The sequence below is a fragment of the Salvia miltiorrhiza genome, chromosome 3, assembly GCF_028751815.1.
Source record: "Salvia miltiorrhiza cultivar Shanhuang (shh) chromosome 3, IMPLAD_Smil_shh, whole genome shotgun sequence".
NCBI classification, from domain to species: domain Eukaryota; kingdom Viridiplantae; phylum Streptophyta; class Magnoliopsida; order Lamiales; family Lamiaceae; genus Salvia; species Salvia miltiorrhiza.
In genome coordinates this window covers 43,927,602-43,948,185 of record NC_080389.1, presented here as the reverse complement: position 1 = coordinate 43,948,185, position 20,584 = coordinate 43,927,602, and the positions used below count along the sequence as shown (strand labels likewise).

The 20,584-nt window shown below is 34.9% G+C and overlaps 2 protein-coding genes across 2 annotated transcripts; both read right to left on the bottom strand.

The window, feature by feature from the left end:
* Positions 1–3,745: 3,745 nt before the first annotated feature.
* Positions 3,746–5,190, bottom strand: LOC131015937 (aspartic proteinase CDR1-like). Its single transcript, XM_057944459.1, has one exon. The coding sequence runs from the start codon at positions 5,188–5,190 to the stop codon at positions 3,889–3,891; it is 1,302 nt and encodes a 433-aa protein (XP_057800442.1). The 3' UTR covers positions 3,746–3,888.
* A 145-nt stretch (positions 5,191–5,335) lies between these two features.
* Positions 5,336–9,561, bottom strand: LOC131015938 (AUGMIN subunit 7). Its single transcript, XM_057944460.1, has 9 exons — positions 9,220–9,561; positions 9,050–9,135; positions 8,670–8,731; positions 7,937–8,028; positions 7,702–7,827; positions 7,237–7,327; positions 6,998–7,105; positions 6,188–6,286; positions 5,336–5,725 (listed from the first exon to the last, which is right to left on the bottom strand). Exons 1-9 carry the CDS (start codon positions 9,351–9,353, stop codon positions 5,528–5,530), a joined length of 996 nt encoding a protein of 331 aa, XP_057800443.1. The 5' UTR covers positions 9,354–9,561; the 3' UTR covers positions 5,336–5,527.
* Between the last annotated feature and the right edge of the window lie 11,023 nt (positions 9,562–20,584).

Below are 20,584 nucleotides of genomic sequence, written 5' to 3'. Positions count from 1 at the left end.
GCCATGTGTTGTGCTAGAGTGAAGTGTTGTAGTCATAGACATGATAGCAATGATATATGTTGTGAAAGAAGTGATAATGGAACCATGTTTCATTGTGCTTCTTTTTCTCTTTTAAATTTGAAGAGATCGATTTATCGAATGAGATCAAATGATGTGGAGATGAATTTATATAGATTGGGAGAATCTTGAAGTAGAGAAATTTGACTTTGGAGATGTTCAGATGTCTTTGATAGATTGAGATTTTCTTGCGACAATTGCAGGATTTTTTTTTTTTGGTAATACTTTAATTTGTACCATCATTATTGTCACAAAATTGTCATTAAATGTAACAAGATCATTTTAAAAAAAATTCAAGTTGGATATAGAATTTATGTTTTGTATATCTCCATTAAATGAGATATTTGTTTTGTAAAGTATAATATGGGGTGTATTCGATACTTATTGTCTTTCTTTTCTAGAGAAAGGAGTAGTAAGTAGTGACTATCATCGTTTGCTATTAAATTCCACTAATAGATCTAGCATGTCATGAATAAATATCTATATCGAGTGCTTAAAATTCAAAATTGACTGCAAAAAAATGGTAATTATTTACTCATATACAATTAATACGCAATGTTGCCGTTTTGTGAAAATGCATGCATGGTATTTTGTTTTCACAGACCAAATTTTAAGAAAGCGCTGCCCCAATTGGCAGAATACTGGATGTGCATTTTAAGAATTTTCAACTCTTTCAATTTTCAAAATTTGAGATTCTAGTAATTTAATTAGAAGTTTATGAATAACAAATGTAATTATAGTCTATTTTTTTTCAAATGGAATTATTGTCAATGTACTATATTATTAGTACTTTACAATATTGGTAAGGCAAAATACATATTTGGATCCTTATACTTTTAATTAGGGCTGTCTAAACGAATCGATTGGGTTACCCGAACCTGAAATATGCCCTATTTTACTAACTGTTCCCGAACCATTTTGGGTGATCGGTTACACAATATCCGAATCGGTTATTTGGCCTATTTCACTAACCCTTCCCGAACCGTTTTGAGTGAACGGTTACCCAATACTCGAATCGGTTATTTGGGTATCCGAACACCCGTTTAAAGAATTAAAATCCAAAAAATTAGCTACTTATATTTTACCAAAATTTGATATATATATATATATATTTTTTAATTTTTTAAAAATTATTATAATTAAAATAATTATATAATAATTTTAATTTTTAAAAAATATATAATAAATTATTAATTAAATATTTATCGGTTAACCGGAATAATCTATCGAGTTAATCGATACCCGAAATTTCTGAAGAACTGATAATCGAACTCGAACCAATACCCGAAATTTTTAATTATTAGATAATCGAACCCGAATGATTCAGTTCGATTATTGGATTATCCAAAATTCGATATCCATTTAGACAACTTTTAATATGTATTTCATTATACTCGTGTACTATCTTCTTGTTATATTAGCTTCTTATACTCGGATGCTCTTTGTATTGTAATGTATTTCAGCGGCAACCCAAAATTCTCTCCCTATCTATATTCTTTTTAGGGTGTGTTTACTTTGATAGAAAATGTTAAAAAAAAGTATATTTTCCATCATTTTCACATGTTTCCTATGATGGCCAATTGTGGGAATTATCACATATAGCCATTTATCCGGTCAGACTGGAAAATTTATTCGGGCAGCCCGTTTTCACTCATTTTCTCACAAATGTTGGATAATATTATTCTATTGGGAGGGTGTGAAAATATTTTCCAATATTTCAATTTGTTTATCCATCTATTTCTAACAAAGTAAACACATGATAAAAAAAAAAAAAAGGAGAAAAAGATAATATTATCTCATATTTTCTTATCCATCATTTTCAAATGAAAATTTTACTACTAAAATAAACACACCCTTAGTGTTTGTATAATGTTTTGTTATATGCTTTGATTTTGTTTGTTTTTAGCTTCTGAAGATAAATAAATTGTTGGAGATGAGGCTTTGGACAAATAAACTCCGTGGATCTGAACACACCCTAAGGCTTTAATTTGAGCAAGACCCCAAACATTTGAGGGCCAATTTTTTTAATATATTCTAATAGTTGTAGGCTTTATGTATACTAAAACTATTAAATAATACTCCTTCCGTCCATGAAAGAACTTTCTAGGAGGGAGTGGTACGGGTTTTAAGAAAAAATATTGTTGAGTGTATTGAAAGTGGATAAAAGGTAGTTGAGTGTATTGGGAGTGGTGAAAAAGTGTTATAATTAATATTGGGAGTTGTGAAAAGTGAAAAGTAAGAGGATTATAAATGGTGGAGTATAGTCCAAAAATAGGTAGCAAGTTCTTTTGTGGACATCCCAAAAAGGAAAGATATGAAGTTCTTTCGTGGACGGAGGGAGTACAATTTATTGTCAAATCTCTATTATAGTAAAACGTAAAAGTTCAATTTGAAATTAATTACAAATTAATTTGATGATAATTTTGTAATTATAATACTGAAAAAGGGCGATTTATATATTTAAAAATTAAGAATTTTTTCAACCGTTTATTTCATCTAATTCTAACAAATTTTCCTAAATTCTAGAAATTTTTGTACTTTTTCTTTTTTCTTCTCTTTTTTTTTCTTTCGTTTTTCCTAAGCATGCACTTTGGTTAATAATAAAATATTCAATATGCATATCAATTTAAAAATCAAGACAAAAGATTTACATGTAAGTAAATTCATATAATCATATATTTTATTAGATTTTGTTGATTTTGTTTTACGTGCAATTAAAATAAATAGTTTAGTCTGTTTGATGCTAGTTTTTTGTAATATGTATAATTTGCGGATTATCATAAAGATTGGAAGTTGGAACTTAAAAGTGTATCCGAAATACAAAATTATATTGACAATATCAGTTACTGTAGCGTCAGCTGAGAGAAGTTTCTCAAAGTTAAAATTGTTGAAAAAGTATTTGAGATCATCAATGTCTCAAGAGAGATTGAATGGTATGGCAATATTATCTATAGAAAAAGAGATTTTAGATAACATAGATTTGAACAATGCCGTAAATGATTTTGCAAGTAAAAATGCTAACGATGTCATTTTTTTATAAGTGATGGACATTTTTTATTTTTCAATGTATTGCGTACGATAATATATTGGGGGTTCATTTTTATAACTTTGCTTAGGCCTCATTTTTGTCAAGCCCTGGATTAGAGTTAACGATGACAGCATAAAAGAACATAAAGCAATTTTTTAATTAATTCAGATTCTTCAAAATAGTAGGATTTTTTTTTTTTTTTATCTCGTTTTCATCTAACCGTTTTGAATTTTCAATTTGAAAATGCAAAATAGTACAATAAAATTTTAAAATGAAATATAGTAGTACAAGGATATAATGAAACATAAAATAGTATAGAGATATTTTGAGATGAAATATAATTCTAGTAAAATAAATACTAAAAGTATAGGGACCTCAAAACATGTTTTGTCAATTAATAATTGTAATAATACTAAGAGAGATGTCACAAATCTCATACACTAAACAAAGAGTAAGTTTATTAGATGGTAAAGAACGAAAGAGAGCCCATAATAATGTCATTTTCTCAATCAAATAAATAAAAGACTATCACGTAAGAGAAGTAAAATTATTGTAATGAAAATAGGAGTTTTAGAGCTTGAGCTCTGTCGAGTGTAATATTGTCCATATATATCATATTTCCATTTGGTCCTCGATAATAATTAGTCTATTTTATAGACGTACTTAATTTTACACTCTTTTCTATTACTTTACCGACATCATAACATGGCATTATTATAAAGCACCAAACAACATTCACAAAGTAAAACATAAAATACCAAGTTGCAATAAGCAGACAATCACAAATTTTACACTCTTTTCTACTACTGGTTGGTGCAATCAGTTCGCTTGAAGGAGACGAGCTTCCTCTCAAGGTCGAAGCCCACAAAGAAATTGATTTGTGCCAAATTACCAAGAGTGGCTACCCTTTTATCAGGCTCAAAAGCAAGGCAATCAACATTCTTGGAAACTTTAAGGAATGTGTTTATGGGATACAACTTCACATTCGCACCAACAAAGTGCAGCGTAACGATAGGCCCTCGGATTCCGCCGTCTGCCGTCTTGTAACACAACCGCAGCAACCTCTCCGGATCAGCAACAACATCCACTTTCATTTGTTTCCTCATTGCTGCTTCTAAGGAGTTGTAGAGCTTCGTAGGAAGATGTGTGGCTATGGTTCCGGTGTCGACGATCATTCTTTGATTGAAGAAACCTAAGATGTTGGAGGAATTGGAGAGAGTGGCTGCCGCCAGCCTCGTATTCCCAACACTTATTCCTTTTAAGCTGAGAGCATAAGAATTCTTGAAAACGTGCATAGCAGTGGAGACTACTGCAGCACCAGTTACTGCAGCTCTGCTGCCAAAATGCATTTTGCTGGGCTTGGCATTGCTCGGGACTAAGCAATAAGAGAACTTACCACCAATCACAGAGTTCATTTGGGTGACGAGGGAGCTCGGTCCGACCCCTAGCCCGACTACTCCAGATGTATCCCCTTTGAACTCGGCATAATTATCGTGACCACACCCAAAAACCATGTTTGGAAGAGACATTGGCATACCTGAGGTGGTTTTCATGGTGAATGTGTCCGAGGAGATGACCCCACGGGAGTGGTACCTCTGCGGATAAAACAAGGAGTACCTGCACGAGTTGTCTCCTGAAGTCGAAGGCGTCCCTCCAAGCAACTTGCAGGGCTTGGAATTACCAGCCACCACTTTGTAAGTTGAGGATTTCTTGGTCGTGAAGAGAGGCTGCTTCTGGGGGAAGCAATGGTCACATGGCGCACACTGCGTCCATGAAAGAACACTAGTTGTATCGAGAAGGACGCTTACCTCAACTGGCGGTGTACCAACGGATAGTTTCACTAGAAACTCTCCACTGGAAGCTATCAGGTCGGCAGTGGGAGTACCCGATGCCAAATAATCAGCACGCCTCTTGGAGCGCTGTAAGGCTCTATTTATGAGGCTGCTGTAACTTGCTGTTGAGTTTTGCAGAGAAGAGATTAAGGAGTCCCTGTGAATAAAATCAATGCTAAAGCCATCATAGTTTGGTTCTGATGCAGAAAATGTGGAGAATAATGCTAAAAGGAACAAGGAAAGAACTCTACGAAATGACATGAAAATCGCCATAGAGTTAGATTCTATGGTCTTTGATTTACAATGGAGGTAGCTCTGCTTTATATCAAATGATGCAGCTTATACAGAGAAATGCAAATCAAAGCATGATTATGAACAACCTCCATAATATTTCAATTCGAATCTCTGCACTCATTGCTAGATCCTCACAGATAACAAAACTTATCTGGATGGTTACATTCATAGCTGTAGTTAATGTAGATATTTCAGTATGTTAGAAGGGGCTAATTGATGAACTTTGCCAATACAATAACAGAGCGAATACCATAACACACACTGAACTAAAGAATGAGATACACATATAAAAACATCGACCAACTCCTATATACATTTATAAGGATGCTTCCTCGCCCTTCTCGCGAGCAATAGACGCAGAGAGGATTCCAAGATCCCTGTTCAAGAACGTCAGAGCAGTTTCACACTCTGAAATTATTCTCATTACTGAGGATGGCTCACCAGCAACTGTTTCAGAAGATCCAACTGCTACTGCTGCATGTGAATCCCGAAGGTTCTTCAAGTTTCCCAAGAACTGTCACAATAAAAGACAAGTATGCTTTAAATTACTCCAATCAAAGTTTAAGGGTTAATAGTAGTTCTCGCATCAAAAATCCCGGCATAGGAAATCTGACTAGGCTCACCCGTCAAACATGTTTCTCACATCGTAGCTTCATTCTTTCAACATCCCAGCTTGATAAACATGTTCTATGGGGAATCAATATCCCAGAAATCCGATGCCAGAGTTTTGATGCGGGACAAAATAAACAAATTTGCAAAGTTCAGGATATTCTTTCTAAAGTTGAGGTCATAAATCAAAAAATTGTCAAGGTTGAGGTCATAAACTACTATTAAGCCAATGTTTAATATAACCAAACATGTCTAAAGACGAAATCAAAACTTGTGACGACCACTAAAATTCAAAATTTGTTAACGTTTCATTCAGCAATGAGAAACTTTCCTTTTGTGGGAAACAAGTATATCAGTATTTAGGTACCTTCAAAAGCATTTTATATGCCTCCAACAATCTATTTGCAGCTGGTCCAAAACCATGAAGTTGAGGAACCTCCATCATATGTGTCCAAGGACGTATTTCCTGCGGATAGTAAAGTAGTTAGAACAAGATTACAAACATCATTAGGCATGTAAACAGATTTATATTACAAAATTGACCAGTGACAAGTACACCCTAAATTTACTAAACGTCATAAAGCAATGTAATCGATACTCAGTGTTAATAAGAAGAATTCTTATGATATCAAATAGTATTCTAAAATTTCTAGCTCTAAGTTTGATAAAGTGCATAAGAGCATAGGGGTTTGCATCATTATAGTAGAGCTAAAAGTCATGCCATTCGGAGAGCCAGTTTAATCAAGCTGAGCTAACTTTGTCATAGCTGATATTTAAAATTTAGCAAAGATTACTGAGTAAAATACTAATCCTAAGGACAAGCTATATGTCAAATAACTCGAAGCTCAGTACTCAACTGAAAGTCGATAAACTTATAATTCTAAAGTAGAAATTTTTAGCACCAGTTTGACTTAAATCTCCCTGCAAAAGGAGTGCAATGCTTGTCTATATTTGCAAGAATATAGAATTCAAAAGGTCAGCCAAATCAAGATTTCAAATCATTAGCTTTGCTTATTTCATGCATCCATAGTATTTAAGTGAAAAGACTAATCTTCTCGCAAGTCATTAAATTTAAAAAGAACATTTAATCTCTTTCACAACCGACAGAAACAATGTCACAAGCATATGAGTTGAGCCACAAAATGAAACTAAGAGAAGATTAGATGAAAAACAAAACCTTGGTGTAAATGGTGTTGAACGATCTAGCAGTTTCAAGGAAAGATTCCAGATGAGCCCGTAATTTTGCTTCAACATCCATGTAATCTTCATCTGGATTATACGGATGCTACAGAGGGTAACAACTTATATACTGGTAATTGATAACATCAATGCAGAGAAAAAAAGATGAACCTAATGCCACAATCAGGTGAAGCTTGTATTATCAGAGAAATTAAAGTATAAGAGTTTGATAAGAACCTTAGAAGCTAGATCGTCAACCATCTCTTGAAGGTTTAGAAGTCTGTTTGATTGATCTGAAAGTTGTTTCTCCAAATCAGATATTTCTGGCCTACAAGTAAAGTTTGATTAAGGGAACAGAACATAACTGGAAAACACTGAGTCCAAATCTGATAAATAGATAATGAAAACCCCAAGCAGATAATACTTTGTTCTAACATAATGTAACTGACAGAAGTATTGCAAACATAAAAAATGCATGATAAAAAGACGAGTAAGAATGCCAATCATTCCAGAAGCAACAGGAAGAGCACTCAAGCCAGCTAGACAATCAGAGCAAATTCATTTGTATAACTGACCTTCCATTACTAAAATGCTAAATGGAATGTAAATCAGCATTACTTAGTATTAACAACAAAGGGAATCTGAAAAGAGGTTCAAAGAAGGATTACACCAATAATCTGGAAAAGAATTACTACTTCTTACAGTGGATATATTGATTGGATCTGCACATCTGCTGGAAACAATTTGCATTCTTCAGAAAAAATTTGAGCTTGCTTTTCAGCTATAGCATCAATTAGCTGAATATCTTTAGCTACTTGTTCGTCTACACTGGAAAAATGAAGACAATAAATTAGCTACATAAATATATCATCTAATGATCAACTATAAAAGAAATGGATACACTCATAATGACATTATGTAAACTAGACATAAACACCTCCACTCAGGATTATCAGCATAGATGCTTGCCTCCACAAGATCCACAATAAGACGCAACATTTCTGTACGATCTTCATAACTTCCTCGACCCTGCAATAAAAGTTACAATGTTTTACCAGAAAGGAATATGTATAAATAGTATGTGTTAATCCTATACATTTTCAGAAGCAACTGAAACATTCGTGGCCAGGCTGCCCAGGCCTGCAGATTTATATCAATGTCACTTGAAGAAAACACAAAAACGAAAGAAACAGCACCTGTTTCATGTAGTTTCACATGTTTATAATAAAAAGAACACAAGACTTGAGAAAACAAATTTTGAGCATAAGTAGCTGGTTCGTAAATAGCTAAGAACGAATATTTCATAGATATATTTGCCCTTTTTTCGTTCATCCAAATGCACAAAAACAGAAAACTAAATAAGCTTAATTAAGCCCAGCAATGAAGTCGTAGGCTTGTGGTTAACAGTGAACAATCGCTGGAGCATATGGAACTGGAAGAAGAAGGAATATCAGGAATAATTGCTCCCCTTAAATCTCATATTACTTTTAATAGAAGCATCCAGTATTCTTTGTTATATATTAAAAAGAAAAAACAAAAGAAGAGCATAGGCTTGACCAGATGAGGTCCAGCCACAAACCTCAAGACATGAAATGAAACATCACGGAAGGACAAAGATACAGCATATTCAGCCAAGACGAGAAAATCAACATATTATAATTCAAACTCACTTGGATGGCTTCAGTGTCTATAGTAGTGGTAATACCCAAAAATTTTGCAATCTCTGCCAAATCTGTAACACAGAAACAAAAAATTGAAAAAGGAATGTATATCACGTATAACTCACATCTTTCATTCATAATTCTAATAAAAAGTACTTCAAAAGCTGCAGCTATTGCACCAGAGATTCAAATTCAACCAAACACAATGCCTACAAAGCCTACATCAAATTATTCTCCAAAGAAAAAATTAAAATACTAATAAAAAGGAAGACCTTCAATAACAGTTTTAAAAATTGCTGGACACATTCAATCTGGAAATCACGCCGAAAGTCTAAAATATGGAACAAACAAAAAAGGGGCTTAAAAGAGGTTCAGAAACTGATAACTACATTGTATCCTGGAGGTCTCTTCATCTCGATCTACAGCATCTCCCTGTAGATTCTGCTGCGAAAAGGGAGATTTATCGCCCAATAATCTGCCAGATCATTCAAAATATCCATCATCAAAATTCAAACACAATCCTGGCACAGTAAAATCCAAATAGGCGAAGTTTCCCTACTTGAAGAAGAGCCATTCAAGAAGGGCGTAGCGTTCCATGCCGGCAAAGAGGAGCGACTGTGCCGGCGCATTGGCTCTGGGGTAATTCAACATCGCCAATTTCTTCTGCACTTCTTCCATTTGCTTCGCCGCCATGCTGTGTGGCCCGATTCCAACGTGAACCCAAATCAAACCGCGGAGATTGGGTAGGATTTGGGGAAATTTGTAGGAAGTGAAAGGGGTTAGCAGATGATTTGAAGTTTCTTTTGTTTTTCTGTTGTAGTTGAATTTCGTTATTTTCAAATCGAAGTTGTTATATTGAAGGAGAATCGTGTAATATTGCTACTTTCGTATGCTCTTTTCTTAAAAATGGAGGATTGTTAATAATTTATTATTTATTTATTTAGAAAAATCTAAGTGATCATTGCATTGGGGTTAGTGAATTTTGAAAATAGTCACTTTTATATAGTAAAAATAAATTTTACTCATTAATATAAAAACTTTAAAAAATACCCACATTTACCATTTTACCCTTACATATAAAATTTTACAAATACCCACTGTTCACTGGTTGTGAATTCAACTCGAATTCACAACTAAATTCAAGTATTGGTTGTGAATAACAAGTGTTGGTTGTGAATTCGCGTGAATTCACAACCAACATTATTTCGAGTTGTGAATTCACAACCGATAAAAACTTGAATTCACAATCAACATTATTTCAAATTGTGAATTCACAACCAATGAAACTTGAATTCACAACCAACACTATTTCTAGTTGTGAATTCACAACCAACGCTGATAATTCAATTGTGAATTCATAATTCAGTTGTGAATTCATAATTACAATTCTCCACTTAAAAAATATTAAATTGTAAATTCATAAATGTAGTTGTGAATTCAAGAACATTAATCAATTTTCAATACTCCTACCAGAAATTTCTAAATTAATTACACCTCTCACCTTTGTCACCACCAAATAGACCTTCTACTCTCAAGTAAGATCATTTCCATTCAATTCTATTTGTAATTAATTTTCAAAACTGAATAAACAAATGTTAGTTAATTGGCGAAGGTGTGTTGCATACACAAATTTGATTGTGTGGGTTGACTATGTTGTTGGCGGTAAGAGGCGTAGATGGCCGGTGGCCTCGCAAGCGATTCAGCAGATTTGCTGGTGGGCTCGCCGCGGTGGCCGCGGGCGGAGGCTAAAGTCGCGGCGGCGTTGGCTGAAATCGAAGGAATTGGTGGTGGATGTTGCAGCAGATCTACCATTGCAGTTGAAAGAGGCGGCGCGACGGCGATTCGCAGTTAGAGGAGGCAACGCGACGAAGAAGATGATGATGGAGAGAGAGATCTATACGTCGCCCGCCGCCCTCACCTCCTGCCACCGCCGTAGTCTGATCCTCCGTCGGAAGAGAGAAAGAAAGGGGGAGGGAGGGAGGGAGGGAGAGAGAGAGAGAGAGAGTTCAGGAGAAAGCGTTTTTAGAGTGAGAGAGAAATAGGAGAGATAGGGATTAAGGGTGGGTATTTTTTTAATTTTAATCCTAAGGGTAATTTAGTCATTTAACATAAAAAATGGATATTTTTTAAAGTTTTTATTTGAGTTGGTAAATTTTAATTTTACTAAAAAAAAGTGGCTATTCTCATGTATTGACACTTTTTTGTTTTTAGAAAAATCTAAGTGATCATTCATTGCACTGCGTGTTAGATTTATGATTTTTTTAAGGGATTAACATTTAAAGATTTAAGAGTGGGTTTGATTTATATCCATGCATAAAATTACACTTATAGAGAAATCAAGTCAATATGAATAATGATACGCTTGAGCTCGATTCAAACTTTTTTATTTGAATGTAAATTCAGCTCAATAAATAATTATTGCATCCAAACTCAACTAGTATTTAACAATATTGTATTTGAGCTCGAGGTCAAACTCAATAAGTAAAATACTTATTTTCAACTCATAAAAAGCTTATTTAAATATTCGAGTTCAAACTTATTTAATTACTAATTTACAATTATGTTGGTAATTGTCGTATCTTAAGAATTAGAAAAAAAAAATGTAATTTATTTTATCAAATTTATGAACATGTTCAAGAATACAATTTTGTAATTTATTTGAGAGGTTTGCAAATAGACTCGAACTCAAACATATTCATGAGCCTCCCGAATCAAGCCATGTCAAATTTGAGTTCAAATCGAAGTGTTTGTTGAGCTTGATTTGAGGCTCAAACTTTATTTAACAATTGATTATTTGTTTTAAATGTAACTCAAATTTGAATAGCTCACGAAAGTTTTGGCCATATATTGTCCTTAAAATTGCTTCTCTTTTTGGCTAAACGAGAATCTTGGTTCGTTTACATTGGCCCTTTAATTATGGTAGATATGCAAATCACTTCTGATTGTCACCTCTAGTTTGATATTTATGCTTCAATTTTTTTTAAAAGATTGATTCTCTTTCATTGGTACATCATTACGAGGATGATGTATAGCCTCGTAGAATTCATCAATGGCTTCCCTTGCATATCCTTATCCATCTTTGGATCCTCTTTCTCTTCATAATTTCATAATTTACATACTAGACGCCAATGTTATAACCGATGAAAATGCAAAAAAACAAAGTCTCATTTTAAAATTATGAAGCATGTGCAGAAATGCTTGAAATCAGTTTATTGAACTCAACAAACAACCACTTTGACTAGTGAGGTTACAAAATCAATTAATGAGTTGTTTGAGTTTTATATATGGCTACATAGGGTGAATTCGTCTCGAGCACCTAGTACCTCCATTGTAGCTCTATGTCAAGGGTGTTGAGATCGTCAAGGTGTTCTTACCTGCCTGGCTTTGGATAGTGACGAAGAGCCTGATGAATCTGATAAAAATGAGCTAAGACTCTATCTTACTGAGAAACAATACAAATTGACAAAGGATGAGGTCGATAAGTAATAGTCCACGATATCCCATTTTATCTGTGCAAGGCATGTATTTGTTATCCCCATTTCTAGTGTTGCTTCTGAAGCTTCATTTAGCATAGAAGGTCGCGTTCTTCCCTGTATAGGAGCTTGTTGGCATCCAATATGGGTGAGGCTTTAATTTGTGTTGAAGATTGGTTGAAAACTAGTTCTATTAACAAAAAGGTTGAAGAAGGAGTGCCATGAAGAGTTGCAATGAGAATTTGAAATGGGTAAGTAAATTTGATTCTATCAATATTTGTTAGTAATTGTTTGTAAATTATTTTCATTTTTTATTTGGGTATAGTGTTAAACAACCTTAGAGATCCGGAGATGAGGCTGACACAAAACTTGCAAGTAATCGACTTCGACATTGGATTTTCAAACTTCATTTGCACTATTATCATAGACTATGTTGAAGATTGAAATTTGATAACTATGTTTGTCTTTGCTTATTGCATGCATACTTTTATATGAACTTTGCACTTTATTGAAAATTGGATATTACTTATTAGTGTTGGTTGGTTATATATAATTTGAAATTAAGAATTTGAATTTGAGATGTTTATTGTGCTGTGTAGAATGATAGTCATTGGTTATAGGTGGATAATTGATCTAAGTAGAAAGAATATTTCAATATTTTTTATAATTCAATCCCCTTTTTGATTGGTATGTAAAGATGCATGATGAGTTCTTATAATAATGAAAAAGAAACGAATTTGTATTATGCATTAAAAAAAATTGAATTTTTCTTGAATAAAAAAGAAAAAGAAAATTGAATTTTTCTTGAATAAAAAAAAAAGAAAAATGAATTTTTAATTGGTTGAGCAAAGACCATCTGCAAATTGCAATTTTGCATTCTGCCATGATGTGTCATCATTCAAGTAAATTTATTTGAAATTTATTTTTGCTTTGGAGCCACTCCTGTCAATATTCATTCAGCAGTGCATAGTGAGTGGTGAAGGGACATAAGGCAAAAAAACAAAAAAAAAAAGAGGCCAAGAGAGACGTAGACATTGGGTAAATATGCGAGTTCGAACTCATTTAATTGCTAACTTACAATTATGTTGGTAATTATCATATCTTAAGAAGTAGAACAAAAAATTGTAATGTATTATCTCAACTTCATGAACATATTTGAGAATACAAATTTGTAATTTGTTTGTGAAGTGCAAATAGATTCGAACTCAAACATATTCATGAGCCTCTCGAGTCAAGCCCTGTCAAATTTGAGTTCGAATCGAAGTATTTGTTAAGCTTGATTTGAGGCTCAAACTTTATTTTACAATTGAATTTTTAACATTTTTTTTTTTGTAACCACCCAAATTTGAATAGCTCACGAAAGTTTTGGCCTATTTATTGTCCTACTTAAAATAACTTCTCTTTTTGGCTAAATGAGAATCTTGGTTCGTTTTCATTGGCTCTTTAATTATGGTAGATATATAAATCACTTATGATTGTCACCTCTAGTTTTTTTTTTTTTTTTTTTTTTTTTTTTTTTTTTTTTGTAGAGATTGATTCTTCTCGTTCATTGACACATCATTACGAGGATGATGTATAGCCTCATAGAATTCATCAATGGCTTCCCTTACGTAAATCCACCATTTGATCGACTGAAATCGCCTCGCAAAACACTACCGTAACAGAGGGCTTTTGGTAGATTTTGAGCTTCACCCCAAGCTCGGATTTTGACACTAAAAAGCACATCAAAATCACATATCCAAGCATAAAACATACTAAACACGTAATAGTTCATATATCACTTTATGAAACAAGGGAACTTACTCGAGAACCCTTTATAGGGTAAGCAAAAAGGCACTTACTTTTATTGCTATACTCTTCACTCTAATTTTACGCCTAAACTCTTCACTCTAACCCCCTCTCACTCGATGCCTTGGCTTTGTTGAGGCCTCAAGATGATGCTCTTGAGGTGGTGTGGTGGTGGAAGAAAGTGCAAAGTATGTGTGAGTGCGTATGTTTCAAAATATAAGGGGAATGAGGGAGATAGAGAAAACTTTCTTTGTCTTGCTCGTGCTAGGGTTTGGAGTGGAAGACAAATGAAATAAATCTGCACTTAATGGGGAGGAAGGTCGAAAATGAGAGAGGATAGAGGGGGTTCTTCCCATCAATGCATGTAATGCCTTGGTTCACTCAACAATTATGTTTTTTCCCTTCCACGTACAATGATGGCCTCTTGGACTATTTTTAAATTTCAAATATTTGCTGAATATTATGGGCTTAAAAGTAGCTAAAGATGGCTTAAAATTGGGCTTATAACTTGGCCAAAGTCGACCCACCCCTGTCCCTAAAAATCGGTTCTCATTCGACCTAAAACACGGGCACACGATCACGCAAAAATTGCACTTAATTGGGATCTTATAAAAATCGAAACTCGCTATATTATGCTCATGAAATGAATGAATTCTCATTGACTTTAATCAATTATAAACTTTTAGAAAATAAAATTTACTATTTTATTCTTCGTCTCAAATATTTAACTTTGCTAGGCATCAAGACTTGTTATCATGAGAGATAATTATTCTTAATTATCGGAATTAGGGACCTATCTTAATATTATAATATCTCTAGGATAGTGTTAATCTTAGGATAGAAATTTGAGGTATTACATATATATAATGTATAAATTAACAATTTTGATCTTTAAAATATCATATTATGCTAATTTCCATACGAATTTTTACAATTTTTATGTCGGACAAAAGCTCTTGTCATGAATTTTAATATAAAATATATGTTTGGTATGTTTTAAACGAGTCAAATGGATAATATTGTGACAAAAACACCTAAAAATTTTAAATAAAAAAATTAACAAAAATGAAAAAAAAAGATTAAAAGTTGTCAGCCGCTCCACGTGCGCGTGAACAACACGCCATAACCAGTGCGCGCTTGTCACACACGCGCCATTGTAACGCACTAAAGCTTGAAGGTGAGACCCACAAAAAAAAAAGGTCTTCCTTGCGAAATTTAAACTCGGTTTGTGGTTTCTTTTTCGGAATTGATTTTTCCCTCTCCAATAGTAGAAAGTGTGATTTTTAATTTTTAGAAGCCATTTTATTAGAGACACTCTTAGAGGATCCACATCCGTTGAGTCAATTGCTGGCTCATCCACATCCGGGACCACTTATGAGCCAATGCCATGCATTGGGGTGGCTCATCCTACTGGCTCATATCCATTTTTGATTTTTGCCCTTTTCATCTAATTTAAATAACACAATTACTTTAAAAAAAAAAAACCAACACCCGAGCGGTGAGGGGTTAGGCAGATCCCCAACCTGTAGATAAAGTATCAGCCAATATCTCATATATGACGCTTTCCAAAAATGACAATGTCTAGAGGAATCAACAAGGATAAACAGAAAACAAAGGAACAAACGACATACATAGATGTAGCCCAAAAGTGACTACATCCAGAAGATAGAATAAACGATATCACCAAGGAAAACACCAAAACAAATTAAGTATCATCATGAAAACGAAATCTAAAGTTAGGATAGCCGAGCTGGTTCATCCTAACCAAAGCAAAAAAATAACGTGGAGCAGAAATGCAGTTGAAAGTAGTCAGAGCCTGGACCTGATGCCATTAATTTCCTCGCCATAAAGTCAGCGGGCCGATTTTTCTCACAGTAGATGTGAGAAAAACGGACCTGCCGATGCTGGATAAGCTGTCGGATCCCGGCAACAGTATGTCGGATATTAACATGACTGTGCTGCCCAGCAGACATGAGCAAAACGATCACCACAACATTCAACTCAACCCAGATAGGAGCTGAGAAAGAAATAGACAGGCTAAGACCCTCGAGTAGAGCAGCTAACTCAGCCTCAAAACTGGAAGTGGGAGCACAAGAGGTGCATAAAGCAGTAAGGAGGGCTCCAGTGTGATCACGATCCATTCCTCCACCCACACCACGTTGCGTTTGTGAATCGTAAGATCCATCAGCATTCAGTTTCACCCAAGGGGACTCCAGAGGGAGCCATCGCACCAAAGAGAAACAAAGAGTCCTCCTGACAGGTGGAGCTGGGGGCATGAAATCAACCGGATGAGTGCATCCCCACTATAACAGCTCGGCTCCAGAGTTGACGGATGTCCCCTCAAACCAACAGAGTCTTTTCTAGCATGTTTTGTCCTCACTCGCACACTTCCTGAGAAACTTCCCAATGGGTCCTGAAATTGTTCCAAGTCAAGCACACTTAACATTGGAGTTTCTTCTATATGAGCACCAGAAAAGAAGATGCATCTTGTTGATATGAGTAGCACCTATCAAATCATTTAAGCTCTCCTCAAATATGCAGTTCCATACTTGCATATTCTCAGAATTTCTCTCGTTCGGATGTGTTCTAGTTCATCCCTACGCCCCTCCGCTTGGAAGTCTTAATCAGAGTCGCTCTTTGTTTGTGCCTCTTTTGCACCGGCGATCACTCCGCACTTCGTCCCCGGGCGTCATAGGCCCACCAGCTTCCGCTTGGTTCGTCCCCGAACCATACCGTACCGGGAGAGGTTCGGCTCTTATACCACCTGTAACAGCCCGGCTCCAGACTTGACGGTTGTCCTTACAGACTAATAGAGTATTTTCTAGCGTGTTTTTTCCTCACTCGCGCGCTCCCTGAGAAACTTCCCAGGGGGTCACCCATCCTGAAATTGCTCCAAGTCAAGCACACTTAACCTTGGAGTTTCCCATTGGGCACTAGAAAAGAAGATGCATCTTGTTGATATGAGTAGCACCTATCAAATCATTTAAGCTTTCCTCGAATATGCAGTCTCATACTTGCATATTCTCATAATCCCTCTCGTTCGTGTGTGTTCTGGTTCATCTCTGCGCCCTTCCGCTTAGAAGTCTTAAATGGAGCCGCTCCTTGTCCGTGCCTCTTTTGCACTGGCGATCATTCCGAACTTCGTACTCGGGCGTCATACCCGCCAATGAGTGTCTCTCAATGTCCCCACCACAACAAAAAGACATAGATGCTTGGTAACCTGTCAAATCACGTGAGAAGCACGAAAAGGAATAGCCCTATGCTTACGGCTATTCCTCTCCGTCCAAAGGAACCACATAATCAAACAAGGAACAAGAAAAGAAATATGCCTCTTGGACTCCCGAGTAAAGCCATGCCGCAAGTGACCATACGTGCAATATAAAATTGTATTGATTTAAATTACTAAAATTAAAAAATTACAATAAAAAATAGAAACCCTAAAATTGCTAAAAATTTTAAAAATAAAAATTGCAACCCAAATTATCGGTTTAAACAACAAAAGTCTAAACTTTTTTCTCTCATTTTCTTAATAAAAGCCCAACCCAACTATAATTTTAAAATTAAAACAAACTAGACATTTAACCTTACTCTTCTGCCTCCCTATGCTTCATCTTCCCTCTCCCTCTTCTCTTCAATGATGTTGCATTATACATGTATGATTTTTAATTTTTTTTTCGGCGCGTGCAATGCACGCGAAGTACTTTCCAACGATGAGCCGGACTCATCCATATGCGTCGGCCTCGAGCCCCCCATCCCCTACATCGGTGGGTTCATCGTCACAACCGGCTCGAGTCGGGTCAATGTTTTGTCGTGTGTTTGATGCCATCCCCCCGAGCAATACAAGATATTTTTCTTTTATTTTCTTTTTAAAAATCTATTTATGAAATATTAAATTATTTATATAATAAGTATTACTATTATTTTGAAGGGATAATAATAAGAGAGCGCTTTTGAAATAGCCATTTTGAAGAATGAAACACAATATTTAGCCACTAATTGAAAAAACACAAAATCTGGCCATTTATTACGTGTAAAGACTGTTTTGCCCTTAATTAGGGAGGACCGGATTTGGGTCCAATTCGGGTTTGCGCGTGGATTAGGCACATATGGCACTAACCGAAAAAAAATCTAATTATATGACACTAATGGCACTAATATGACCATATATATCATTCGTGCAACACTACATAAAAGAGTATATGGCACTGATGGCCATAAGTACCATTCGTGCAGCACACTAAATGGATAATCTAAACCCTACGGGAAAGTGTTCAAAATGGTCATATAATTGTATTCATCTAAATAATATCAGCACACAGGTATATATATGGCACTAATGGCATTAATATGATCATAAGTATCATTCGTATGGCACTAATGACACTAATATGGTCATAAGTACCATTAGGGATGGCAGTGGATCTTGGACCCGACCCAGATCTGTTTTTCAGTGTCTGGATCTCAATTTTTTGGACCCGACGGATCTGGATCTGGATCTTAATTTTTAAAACGGATCTGGATCTTCAAATTTTAGATCTGGATCCGACCCAGATCCGACCCATGGATCCGTTTTATTTAATATATATATTTTATATTTATTTTATTAATAATATTAAATATATTAAAAAATTAAAAACAATACACTATGAAGACTTTTTTTCTTAGGAAATGTAATTTGGAAAACTTGTTATCATTGACTTGAGCATTGAGATTGTTTATTTTAATTTTTTAGTGATTTATTTTTCTATGTTGAGACTTTGTATTGCGTGAATATGTTTTGTGCAATATTTTTTATGATGAAAGCTAGATGTTGTTGATTTTGTGACTTTTTTTTTAATTTAATTAAAAATCAGTAGATCCATAGATCTGGACCCGTGGACCTGCGGATCTGATGAATTTGGATCTGGATTCTAAATTTTTAGATCCGTTGGATCTGGGGCGGATCTGGATCCCATACATTAAAACGGAACTGAATTTGGATCTGGATCCCAAATTTTCAAATCCGTTGGATCTGGGGCGGATCTGGATCCCATAAATTAAAACGGAACTGGATTTGGATCTGGATCCCAAATTTTCAGATCCGTTGGATCTGGGGTGGATTGGATCCCATAAATTAAAACGAAAGTGGATCTGATATTGATGAGATCCAGTCCAGATCCGGCCCGTTGTCATCCCTAAGTACCATTCGTGTAGCCCTGACTATATGACACTAATGGCACTAATAGTGCCATGTGTGCCTAACCCGCACGCAAACTCGAATCCGACCCAAATCTGGTCTACCTTAATTAAGAAAAAAAACAGTCATAAAATGTAAAAAAAAAATGGTCATATTTTGTGTTTTTTTAATTATTGATCAAATATTGTGTTTCCTTCTTCAAAATGGTCATGCGAGTATATTGTTTCTAATAATAATTACTCCCTTCGTCCACCAATTAAAGCCCTACTTGCCCTTAAATATTTGTCCACCAATTAAAAGCCCTATTGTGCTTTTTGTACCCTTTACCCCCCTCTTTACTTAAAATTACTACCATTTGCCACTAATTATCTCACTCCACTTTTTAACTCACTTAATTAAAAAATTAATTATACTCTTAACAAAACACCAAATTTCTTCCTTTATTTATTTAAAATTTTCACCCTTTTTAACTCACCTCTTCATTTTTGTCGGCCACCTCTTCATTTTTAATTGGATTCTTTCATTCTTTCATTTAATATCGGTTTATGTTTCTAGACTTTTGATTGGGCGTATTTTATACGCATATTTTGAATGTTTTTGGTTGATTTTAATGCATAGTTCCTGCTTATTATTATCTTTTGGAGTTAATTGTGGAACTAATAAATCATTTTTATGGTTATTGATAGGTTTTGGAGAAAAGACTTGCTTTTGAGAAGAGTTTTGAAGTCTTAAGCTGTGAAGAAAGAATCTGTGCGCGCAAGCTGGACGGCGTGCCCATACCGTCTGAGATGTCCGAAATTCAAGATTGGCGAGAAATTGATTTTGTGGGCTGACTCTTATCTTGTCTTTTAGTGGATCAGTTTTAGTTTGTTTTGGGCTGGAACTTATTTTGTTGATTGGAGGGCCTAGCGCCACTTTTCCTTCCATCATTAGAATTAGGTTTGTTTAGTTTATATATATACTTATGTTTTGAGAGAATACACACGCACACAACTTTTGGAACAGGAGGGAGACACATTCTTCAGCAATTATTCAAGTTTTATCTTTCTTTTATTCTTTCTCGCAATTTCTTATTTGTTTTTCTTGATTTATTTTATTTATGTGTTCTAGCTAATTTCTTTTATTCCAGTAACGATTAATGAAGCACTAGCAAGATTATTTTGTGAGATCTAATTTGTTCTTATACTTTATTTTATGCTTGTATCTGTGATTCTCCGTGTTTATCGTCATTAATTATTTTAATCCATTAGGTAGTGCGCAATATTTAGTGGGTTATAATTAATTATACAGCCAATTGAACCGACCATCCGTAATTGTGGTTTAGATTTGATTAGTGGTAAATTGACACATTAGGGTCAAGGGAAAAGCAGTCTTAATTCAATAATCGTGCGTCAGAGTTTATTGGTTTTGAATCGGGTTTCTCTAGTAATTAATGTTGTCGGCTTATTAAACCTATAGAGCGTCTCTTGCGGTTGTCAGTCGATTAG